The following is a 12,351-nucleotide window of genomic DNA, read 5'->3' as shown; positions in this document are numbered from 1 at the left end:
GCAGGAAATGTGAGCTAATGCCAACAGAGGCTGAGAGTGTTTGCTGCCATGAATGGATGATTGGAATAACTGGAGAGAGGCACAAACACACCATTTTAAGACTAATACAAATCTACAGTATAGCTAAAACAACTCACTTCTTTTCGCCGTATTCCTTTGCTGTAAACAACGTGCGCTTCCGTGTTTATCACATCTCACCAGTAGTGATGGGTTGTTCGCGAACAAGTGGTTACTAAGAGCCAGCTCTTGTAGGTGAATATTGGGAGTCTGCTCCCATATCAGAAGAGCGGAATCTATACAAATATTAAAAAATTAAGATATCAATAATCAAAAGATTTAAATTAATAGGATTAACTAATTCAAAGAACAAAAAATAAACACCAATCATAGTCAAACTATCACAAACATTTTGACTTGAAATAATACAAAACATATTTTTTTTAAAGAGCTGTTTGGGAGCCAAAAGAGCCGGCTCTTTTTGGTGAGCTGAGCCAAATGAGCCGGCTCACTGAAAAGAGCCAGAATGCCCATCACTGCTCACCGGAGCTTATGCTACGCCTACATCGTATGCCGGAACTTTACTTTCTTGTGAATGCACAGATGGCCGTTACCAGAAGCCAGTGATTATAGTTTATAAAGTTATAAATATGGATATTTTTGTAACAAAAATGCATTGATTCACTTCAGAAGGCCTTTATTAAACCCCTGTAGCCAAATAGATTACTTTTTTGATGGATGGATGTGCTTTTTGGGGCTTCAAAATCTAAGGTACCATTCACTCCCATTATAAAGCTTGGAAGATATTTTTTAATATATCTACGATTGTGTTTGGCTGAAAGAAGAAAGTCGTATACACCTAGGATGGATTGAGGGTGAGTAAATTATGGGATTTTTGGGTGAACTAACCCTTTAAGCATTTGGGCACTGAAGTCACAAGTTTTTTAAGTTTAGAAAATATAATTTTTCCCCAGTCATCCATTATATAGGTCTTTAGTTGCACAATTTTATGGGGTCTTCTTTGCCGTATGGCGTGCTTCATAAAGCGCCAAACATTTTCAGTTGAAGACAGGTCAGGACTGCAGGCAGGCCAATCTAGTACCCACGCCCTTTGCTCACACACCCATGCACTTGAAATCTGGGCAGTCCTGCTAGAAAATGCAGGGATGTCCCTGGAAAAGACAATGCTGGATGACAGTAAATGTTGCTCCAAAAGTTGTACATATCTCTCTGCATTCATGGTGTTCTCACTGATGTGCGAGTTACCCATGCCATGGTACACCCCTGGCTCACACAGACACTGGCTTTTGGACCTGATGGTAATAACAGCTTGGATGGTAAAAAAAAATGGTAAATGGTCTGCACTTATATAGCTCTTTTTTTTAACCAAAGCGCTTTACACTCTGTCCCAATCACCCATTCACACACACATTCACACTCATACACCAATGGCGACAGAGCTGCCATGCAAGGTGCTAGCCTGCCATTAGGAGCAACTTGGGGTTCAGTGTCTTGCCCAAGGACACTTCGGCATTTGCTGAACCATTTGTTGGCAAATTGGCAAGTCTCTAATGATCCTTTCTCTTGAAGGACTAGGCTGTTTTTGGAGGCTCCCTATATATTATGACACGATTTACCTACCTGTTTAACATCTCTTGTTTTACATCGCTGTGGTGATGGGGGTGTTTCCAAGCAATGTCTGTGGAGAGCATGGCCGCGAGATGAATAGCAGTAAGGATTGACACCTGTGAGAAAATATCTCTAACAGCTGTTTGTGTTTGCGGTGAGAGTTCAGTCCACCAGAGGAGAGAGAGAGAGACGCACAAAGCTATGTGTGTGGATGTTGTGCTGAAAAGCAAACAGTGATGAAAATACTGAAAAGTGTGTAGAAATTAAGATTCAAGTGAATTGTTTATCCGGCTCCAGCTTCCTCCTTTACAAGAAAGATAATAACCTGTCACAGTGGTTATCAAACATAAACATCTGTCAACTAATTCTGGACACGCCCCCTCATAAATCATTTTGACTACTGGAGTGAATGCACTTGACTGCATGCTCCCTATTTAGTGAAAGTCTTAATCTTCAGTGTGCTCTTTGTTTCCACTTATCTCAGAACAGTTCGAAATGCACCTTATTTTCATCCTAACTCCATACAAAGCCTCTGAAAGCAACATTTTTCAGCTTTTGGATCAATATATTGATCCTTAATGTGATAATGCACAGTAAATAAAGGATTTCTAAGGAAAAATAAAAATTGAAACTAGAGACTATTCTTTTGACTCAAACAGGTTTCAATGTAAAAACTCAATGAGGTTTCTTACCAGTTTTCTTGGCATTTCTCCCAAAGACAAACTTCACTGTGATCGCGTCATGTTGTTTTGTCACATGACTCAGTGCTTCAACGGTTTAACCCTTAATTGACATCCCACAGTCTTCTGAACTAAGATGAGTCGGTTTAAATTAATTTCAATTATGCCTTGCATATAGTGAAGCCAAAACACAATGTCCACGTCGCGGGGTCGCACGAGTATTACATGCGTCAATATGGCTAAACTGTTTAATGAAATTTCGCTATTTATGATTGTTGTTTTCTCAATGTATTTTCCAGTATGAGCGTTACCAGCAGTATGCAGCGGAGGAGTGTGTTCTTCAGATGGGAGGTGTGCTGTGTCCCGCCCCAGGATGTGGTGCTGGGCTGCTTCCTGAAGATGATGTTAGAAGAGTCTGCTGTGAGTTAGGGAATGGACTCGGCTGTGGGGTAAGACCTTCAGAGTTCCTCTTCACGGACCTCAGAACAGACCTAACAATATCAGCTGCCACTAATACACTATATCCAAACATTGCATTGCATTTTGAACATTCTGACAAGCTGACACAGCAATGTTGACTCAACCAATAGTGTGAGTTTGGGGCGGGACTATCTTTTTACAGACCAATGGCAGACGAGAGGAGTATCCAGGAAACCTCTTTGAAAATTTTAATTTTTTCAGTTCTGTTTGATGATGTTAGTGGTGCAGAAATGGCACACTTCACTTTTAACATGGTGTATGTTGCCTATAATCAAGAAGTATAAAATGTCCACAAAAAAAGTCCACAACAGTCCCATTTGTAACATTACAGATATATTAGCAAACCTGATATGACAACAGTTGCCAAGTTTAGAAACCTTTGACCTTTACGTCCCAGTTTAGTATGGCTTTTCTGTTTGTCAAGTCAAGTCAATTTTATTTGTATAGCGCCTTTCACAACACACATCGTTTCAAAGCAGCTTTACAGAATATTAGCATTAACAGACGATAAGAACTGTAATGTCTATAAAGTCAATTAATCATCATTGTGTAATTTAGATAAAATACGAATTTTAATAGTGTTTATAAATAATTAAATTATAATTGTATTAATAACCCCAGTGAGCAAGCTGTAGGCGACTGTGGCAAGGAACACAAAACTCCATAAGATGTAGATTAATGGAGAAAATAACCTTGGGAGAAACCAGACTCACTGTGGGGGGGCCAGTTCCCCTCTGGCTAACATTATGAATGTAATGTAAATATTAATTATGTATAGGTAAAATCATGGTTTAAAATTATTAAACTAAGTGATAAGGGTCATTGATTAAACATAGATTGTGTTTGAACTGTAAGATTAATGACCAAAGTCTTTGAAGTCCATCTTGATTAATTGCAGAAGTTCACAGATGCAATTGTCCTTGTTAATTGGCTGATGAAGGCTTTTGTTGGCAATTGTTAGTCTAAGCATTTCATTTCAGGATCATAGTCCATAAATAGACCGAGGTGATGCAGGTTGGAGTTGGCATAATTTCATACTCTGAAGTCCGTCATAATAGATTGAAGTGATGTTTGGCTGGCACCGGCTACATTTAGTCATCATCATTCTGCGACATGTAGCAGTGGAGTCCAACATGAAGCAGGAATGTTGCTGGATCCAGCCGGTTCTGGTGACCTCAGGATACGAGTCCCGAGGTTGAGACAGGGAAACAAATAAAAAGATGTAAGCGTAGATGCCATTGAATTTATTGCAGAGTTAGAGATCATGCTCAATGTTTCTGGTTTCTGGTTCTGGCAGACCCAACTAAAGCAGCCTAATTGTGGGATAAATTAGGTGTATGCCTGGCTAAATAGATGAGTCTTTAGTCTAGACTTAAACTGAGAGAGTGTGTCTGCATCTCGAACAGTGTTTGGGAGACTATTCCATAGTTTAGGAGCCAAATATGAAAAGGATCTTCCTCCTTTAGTGGATTTTGATATTCTAGGAACTATTAATAGGCCAGAATTTTGCGATCTTAATGAACGTGTTGGAATATAGCGTGTTAGAAGATCACTTAAGTACTGCGGAGCTAGACCATTCAAAGCATTGTACGTAGTTAACAGAATTTTAAAATCAATACGGAATTTAACAGGTAGCCAATGTAACGATGATAAAATGGGGCTAATATGATCATATTTCTTGGTTCTCGTCAGCACTCTGGCTGCTGCATTTTGAACCAATTGAAGTTTATTTATTGATCTTGCTGGACATCCTCCCAGTAATGCATTACAATAATCTAGTCTTGAGGTCATGAACGCATGAATTAGTTTTTCGGCATCAGCAACCGAGAGCATATGCCTTAATTTAGCAATATTTCTTAGGTGGAAGAATGCTGTTCTACAAACATTTGTAATTTGATTTTCAAAGGACAGATTGGTATCAAATATAACACCTAAGTTCTTTGCTGTTGAAGATGATGTAACAGTACATCCATCTAGAGTCAAATTATATTTTAGTGGCTTATTTTTAGAGTTTTTTGGTCCAATAATTAGAACCTCTGTTTTGTCAGAATTGAGTAGAAGGAAATTTCTGGCCATCCAATCTTTTATTTCATTGATACACTCTGCTAATTTTGAGAATTGTGAAATCTCATCAGGTTTTGAAGAAATATAAAGTTGTGTATCGTCAGCATAGCAGTGGAAACTTATTCCACGATTCCTGATAATATCTCCCAGGGGAAGCATATACATGGAGAAAAGCAGAGGCCCTAAAACTGATCCCTGTGGCACTCCATACTTTACTTTTGTTTGGTTTGACAATTCCTCATTTAAATAGACAAAGTGGTAGCGGTCTGCTAAATATGACCTAAACCATGCTAATGCCACTCCACAAATTCCAACATAATTCTCCAGCCTATTCAAGAGAATGTTGTGATCTATCGTGTCGAATGCAGCACTAAGATCTAAAAGCACTAGAAGAGAAATGCAGCCGCGATCAGATGATAAGAGCAAGTCATTTGTAACTCTGATAAGTGCAGTCTCTGTACTGTGATGAGGCCTAAATCCTGATTGAAATTCTTCATATATACTATTTCTCTGTAGAAATGAACATATTTGGGAGGATACTACCTTTTCTAGTATTTTTGACATAAACGGGAGATTTGAAATCGGTCTATAATTAGCAAATTCTCCAGGATCAAGTTGTGGCTTCTTAATTAGCGGTTTGATAATTGCCATTTTAAAGTTTCTTGGGACATGTCCTAAGCATAGCGAGGAGTTAATGATATTAAGAAGAGGTTCTGATATTACAGGAGATACCTCTTTTAAGAGCTTAGTTGGTATAGGATCTAACAAACAAGTTGTGGCTTTTGATGTTTCGATAAGTTTTGTTAGCTCTTCATGACCTATGATAGCGAAGGATTGAAGTTGCACATGAGGGAAATTATTCGACACTGTTTTCTGAGGTGCTATGACAGATGATTGCATAATTCCAATTTTATTTCTGATTATTTCAATTTTATCTGTAAAGAAATTCATGAAGTCATTACTCTTGAGCTGTGACGTAATATCTGGTTCGGTTGAGGCTTTATTCCTAACCAATTTAGCCACAGTACTGAATAAACATCTAGGATTGTTGTGGTTATTTTCTATGAGTTTACTAAAATATGCTGACCTGGCAGCTTTGAGTGCGTGTTTGTAGCTACAGACACTATCCTTCCATGCACCCTGAAATACTTCTAATTTTGTATTTTTCCACATGCGCTCCATTTTCCGAGCTGCTCTCTTGAGAGCATGAGTGTGATCATTGTACCATGGTGCAGGGCTTATTTCTTTAATTTTCTTTAATCGAAGTGGGGCGACAACATCAAGGGTGCTAGAGAAGACTGCATTTAAATTTTTTGTTATTTCATCAAGTTCTTCTGGGCTTTGGGGTTTATTGAGTATATGAGATAGATCTGGAAGAGTATTAGTGAAGTGATCTTTAGTGGTCGAAAGAATAGTTCTACCTGAACGATAGCGTGGTGTAGATTGAGTAACATTAGCTGATTGCAGCATGCAAGATACGAGGTAATGATCCGAGATGTCATCACTCTGCTGCAGAATTTCTATATTATCAACATCAACTCCATATGAAAGAATTAAATCTAGCGTATGATTATGGTGATGAGTTGGTCCTGTTACATTTTGTCTGACTCCAAGAGAGTTGAGAATATCGATAAATGCTAATCCCAATGTATCATTTTCATTATCTATGTGAATGTTGAAGTCACCAACAATTAAGGCTCTATCTACAGTAACTACAAGATCTGATAAAAAATTTGCAAATTCACTAAGGAAATCTGAATAAGGCCCGGTGATCTATACACTGTAGCAAGGGTAAAGGACTACAGAGATTTTTTATTTATATTTGTATTTGACGGTGTCACATTAAGCATTATTAGTTCAAAAGACTTACATTTATATCCTGTCCTCTGAGTAACACCAAAAACTTCACTGTAAATTGTAGCAACACCTCCTCCTCGACCCTTCAGACGAGGTTCATGTTTATAACAATAACCTGGGGGAGTAGATTCATTTAAACTAATATATTCATCCGGGTTAAGCCAGGTTTCAGTCAAACAGAGCGCATCCAATCTATGATCTGTAATCATTTCATTGACAATTAGTGTTTGTGTTGTCCCTGGCCTCTATCGCTTGCATACCCCACTCGAACAATCACGGCACAATTAAGATGTAATTACCACACAATTTGCATGATTTTTTCTAATTAGCCATTCGATTAAAGATTAGGGTGCAGTTCAGCTGCCATTAGTGCTGATAATTGCATGTTTTTAGACACAAACCTCATTGCTTCTGCAGGGTGATATCTGTGCTCCTGTCTGTCTCTGTCAAAGGAGGCCACTTTGAGTGTTGACCTACATTATAGAGCACTACCTTAAATCATTCATTCATTTAAGCTATATTAATTTGTCTTTTTAAACATTGGAGCTAAAAAGTGTACACAAACATTGTTTTAATTTTGAATAGACACATACAGTATAAGTACAATATCAATCTATTTATAGCATCTAAAACATTATTATTGGCTATTGGTGTTGCGAGTGTGATAGTACTTGAGTTACTTTTAGTCTTTGTCTTTTTGGAGTGATGGTGGCGTAGTGGCTAAAGCACAGGGCTGTTAATCAGAAGGTCGCTGGTTCGAACCCCACGGCCACCACCATTGTGCCCTTGAGCAAGGTTGCGGAGGTTGCTCCGGGGGGATTGTCCCTGTAATAATTGCACTGTAAGTCGCTTTGGATAAAAGCGTCTGCCAAATGCATAAATGTAAATGTAAATGTTTTAAACATATGAAACTGAACATGTGCTAAAATCGCAATTTATGAACGGAGACCTACAAACACCAATGAGTTCACATTGGTTAATTTGTATGTAAATGTATATTTGCAATAGAAAATCATTTTAGCTATCCTTTCAACATAATCCTTCACCCCTGTCACTGGATTGTAGTACATTTCTGTGTTTTTATGTTTGTGACGAGGATGAGGGTGTTGCCGGTCTATAGCGATGGACACCCAGCGCTGAATCTGCCCAATCAGCAGGGGGAGGTATAAAGAGGAGCCAGGGATGCCAGTTTGAGAGAGAGAGAGAGAGAGAGAGAGAATGTATGCAGCAGTCTTGTGTGAGAGAGAGAGAGACAGAGAGAGAGAGATGTATGCAGCGGTCTTGTGTTTGTGTGTGTTTTGTTCATTTGTTTATTAAAAGTTTACGTTGACTGCTCAGCCGGTTCCCGACTCCTCCTTTCCCTTAAGTAGAGACCTTGTCTGTGACAATGTTCATAAGTTATGAATTTAGAGAGTTGTGCCCTTATCTTTTGAAAATACCTACTTTAACAGTATCAGTTTGAGCGCAATGTTAGAGTGAGCAAGTGTGTGTCTGCTTTCTGACCGGGTAGCTGACAGTGGTGTGGTCAGCACTGCATCTGTGAGCTGCAGATAAAGCCTTTATTGGTGTTGGCGGTAATGAACCATTGGCACCAGCATGCACATATAAACCAACGATGGCACATAAAAACACACACAAATAGAGGGAGCTTTTTACATGCTCTGGACCTGAGGTACACCTCGCAACCTACCTGTCCTACTTCACTTACAGAAAAATCAATATATCCCCTCTCTATATCTCCTCTACAGTTTTATACCGCCTTCCTCTCTTTTGTTTGGGGGTTTAGGGGCACTGTATCAGCAACGCTGTGTGTTGAATACTAGAGATGATCTCACTGAAAGCTGCAGGCGATAGAGCAATTTCTACCAGCTCTAGACCTGTTTTTTGGTTTTATTTTGGGAGGGTTTTGTGGTTGTGGTCGGTGTGTAAGTGTCACAAGAGGAAAGATCGTCTAACCTTTTTTGGTGATGGAGAAAGAGCTGGCAACCTTAAATATGCTAGCATCATTCTTTACTACTTGAGTTAAGGGATAAGCAATTTAGCAAATACAAAACATGTTTATATTAAGTCAATTTTATTTTACTTATGTATTTTATTTATTTATTTTTATATATTTTCATTTTTATTTCCACTCTTGTTTATAAATGATTTAATAATGTAAAGTATTAAGAAATTTTTACAACTGGTTACAAAGGATTCAACTTTTTTATGGGAAATGTAAGCCTAGCGTAGTTCTAGCAGGAAGACTTGCAGCTGTACATCACCATTATGCTGTTATCTAGGTAGCTCCTAGCCAATCATGTATCAGTCCTTGCTTTATAAGTCAGTTTACAATCTATCACATTGCTGTTTCAGTGTTCGACATTTACTATGTCGGACGAATAGTCAGTTTCACTCCACGACGAGCTAATACCCGCTCTGGACATTTAATTTAATTCCCTACTCCTTACTTTCTATCCAGGATCAGACAGCTCCTCGCCGCAGCACTCATCTGCAACTTGCATTTCAGTGGGATCGCTGCGCTCTCGGAAGGATATTAAAAAGTTTAGTCGACAAAGGCATCTCCATCAACCCCGATCTCTCCAGGCCTCAGGTGAACCAGCTCACCCATACCATCTTGGGAAGCCCAGCTTCTGTCTTTTTAGAGTGAATCCTATCGGCCTAGCCACTCGCAAATATTCAGGCAAGAAAAGACGCCGTTGTCGGGTGACATGGCTAGTGTCAATGACATGATTCCACTAGATCTGTTTTTGCATTTTTACGCTTCAGTTGATTATGCCATTCCATAAATGATCAAGGCAGGGCATGGTGCCCTCCTCGCCAAAGAAGACATGAAAGACGCTTTCAAAATCATGCCCATTCACCCTGCTGACTTGCCCCTCTTCTGTGTTAAGTAGGAGTCAACATTTTATGTTCACAACTCCAGTATGGATATTCTAATCAAGCCTGTTCATAAGCTGCGTGTTCTCTTCTCCAGTGAGAAAACCATGAGCCTCACTACATCTCTCAAATTTCTCGGCATCGAGGCCGAGTCCCAAAACATGCAAGCTTCCTTGCCTCATGACAAACTAGACAGGATCAGGTCAGTTTGCATGTCATTTCTCCTGTCAGTTTCCGTCTCCAAACGCATTCTCATCACTTTTGGCCCACCTCAGTTTCACTATGTGTATCATTCCTCAAGGCCGCTCCTTAATCTCCTGCCTCCTCATGTTAGCCCATTCCATGGAACACCTCTCCGACAATATATCAATTGATGATGGCTGTCGTTCTGACCTCCTTTTTTGGTCCCTGATATTAAATCACTGGAATGGTATTTCTTTTTTCACAACGAGAAACCTGAATCTTCAGACTACTAGTCCTTTTTCATGGAGGCCTCTCATTCCGTAGGGTTAGCACACAATTATCAATTTCAAGCATGTCTATCATCCTGCAAGGATACCGTATAATCATATCCGCCCTCCTCACCAGGGTTTCCATAATCCTGTTGTTTATCTTTCGACAAAAGGTATTGCACAACAACTTTGCCCTTATTGTAGTTTTTTATGTTATGTTGTTAATCTTTTGGGAAAGATATTCCACAAACAACGTCCACCCCCATCGGAGGGCTCATAATCAATTGTTGTTTATCTTTCAATAAAAGCTATTGTACAACAATGTCGCCCTTATCGTAGGGCCTCACATTATATTATTCATCCTTTGGCAAAGATACTGCACAACGGCCACCCTTGTCGGAGGGCTCATTATCAACTATTATTTTTTTTCACAAAGGGTATTGCACAACAACTTCACCCTTACCATGGGGCCATCCCATTGCGTTATCTTTGGGCAAAGATTATGCACAAACAACGGCCGCCCTTAACATAGGGCTCAAACTTATACATTGTTTTTGTTTCAACAGTACTTATCAGCACTTATCACTGGGCCCTATGAATGTTGTTTATCCTCCTACAAAGATACTGCATAATTAATGTTCATACTCAAGCATGGATATCCTAAAATATTGGATATTACTAAAACTATGCCCCCCTTTGTCATCAGTTAACACAAGCATGGCTTATCCCATTGCAAAGGTATTTCACAAACCGTGCCAGTGATATTGTAGAATTTATGCACAACTGTCAAATTCTAAGTGTTTCACATCTCCATTTCTCTTCAACTGATTGGAAATTTGTCCACGAGACCTGGTTCATAACCCGCCTGGGACTCCTCTCTTTTGGGGGTAGTATTTTAGCTCTTCTTTTTGGGTAGGCTCCTCACCCCCTGTCTCCAGCAGGTTCTGACAGTTTGAGTAGCAATTTCATCAGACAACCAGATGGGGCTTATGCCAAAAAGAGACATTACATTCCTGTTTCAAATTATTTATCAAATAAATGCCAACTTTACTTAAGTATGTGAGTCTTTCTGATAGAAATGAACTTTTATGGGAAATATACAAGTTAATATTTGGTGCCAAACTAGTTAACTAGTGAGTGATGGTTAAAATTAGGCAGAATCTGCAACCATGTTACTTGAAACCCTGTGTATTTAATGTTTTTTTTCTTTTGCAAGAAATTAACAAAATCACACAAGTCAGACATGCCTCAGACAAAACATAAAAGGCTCCTGCTTGTCCCAGACAAAACAAAATGTCTTGGCATGTTTTGATTTGTCTGGGATATGACTGCATGCATGTTTTGTTTTGTTTGTTTTGCTCCTTGATGTGAATAAAAATACATCTATGCTATCCATGCTCAAGATTTTCAACCCAGCATTCAACCACAATGATGGTGACTCAAAACTACAATTTGAGAGCAACAAGCCATTAACAAGTATAATTAAAAATGGCTCTCCTAAAATGTTGCCAACCGCTGTCCCAAACAAAAAAAAATGTCCTCAGACAAGTCCCATATAGGATAAATATGTCTTCAGACATGTCCCACACTAAACAAAACATGTCTTCAGACATTCCCAAGACAAAACAAAACATGTCTCCAGACATGCTTCAGACAAAACAAAATATGTCTTCTGAATTGCCCCAGACAAAACAAAATACATCTTCAGACATGCCCAGAATGGCACAGAATAATATGTCTTTAGACATGTCACAGAGAAAACATGCCTCCAGATATGCCCCAGACCAAACACAATTTGTCTCCTGACAATGTCAGACGTGCCCCAGACCTAATTAAATACAGTATGTCTTTAGACATGCCCCAGCAAAAAGAAAATATGTCTTCATAAATGCCCCAGACAAAACAAAATGTCTTTAGACATGACCCAGACAAAACATGTCTTCCGACATGCCCCATTCAAAACAAAATATAAGTTCTTCCGACATGTCCCATACAAGCAAAATATGTCTTCAGACATGCCCCAGACAAAACAAAACATGTATACTGACATGTCCAAAACAAAACATGTCTTCAGACATGCCCCAGACAAAACATAACATGTCTCTAAACATGCTCCAGACAAAACAAAATATATCTTCAGAATGTCCCCAGACAAAACAAAATACATCTTCAGTTATGCCCCAGACAAAACATAGGATTTTGTCCCAGACAAGATATGCCCCAGACAATGCTAAATTTATCTCCAGACAAAACAAAATGTCTTCAGACATCCCCTATTCAAAACAAAATGTCTTCAGACATGCCCCAGACAA

General features: G+C 39.0%; 1 protein-coding gene across 1 annotated transcript in view; it reads left to right on the top strand.

The window, feature by feature from the left end:
* LOC127618215 (E3 ubiquitin-protein ligase parkin-like) overlaps positions 1 to 12,351 on the top strand; it is a 171,307-nt gene that overhangs the window by 149,304 nt on the left and 9,652 nt on the right. Inside the window, exon 9 of the mRNA XM_052090547.1 lies at positions 2,606 to 2,755. Within this exon, the coding sequence (XP_051946507.1) occupies positions 2,606 to 2,755 (150 nt within the window). The remainder of the gene's footprint in view (positions 1 to 2,605; positions 2,756 to 12,351) is intronic.

Source organism: Xyrauchen texanus, chromosome 24, assembly GCF_025860055.1.
Source record: "Xyrauchen texanus isolate HMW12.3.18 chromosome 24, RBS_HiC_50CHRs, whole genome shotgun sequence".
NCBI lineage: Eukaryota > Metazoa > Chordata > Actinopteri > Cypriniformes > Catostomidae > Xyrauchen > Xyrauchen texanus.
Note: the sequence above shows the minus strand (reverse complement) of the source record. Positions and strands in the feature narration are given on the sequence as shown.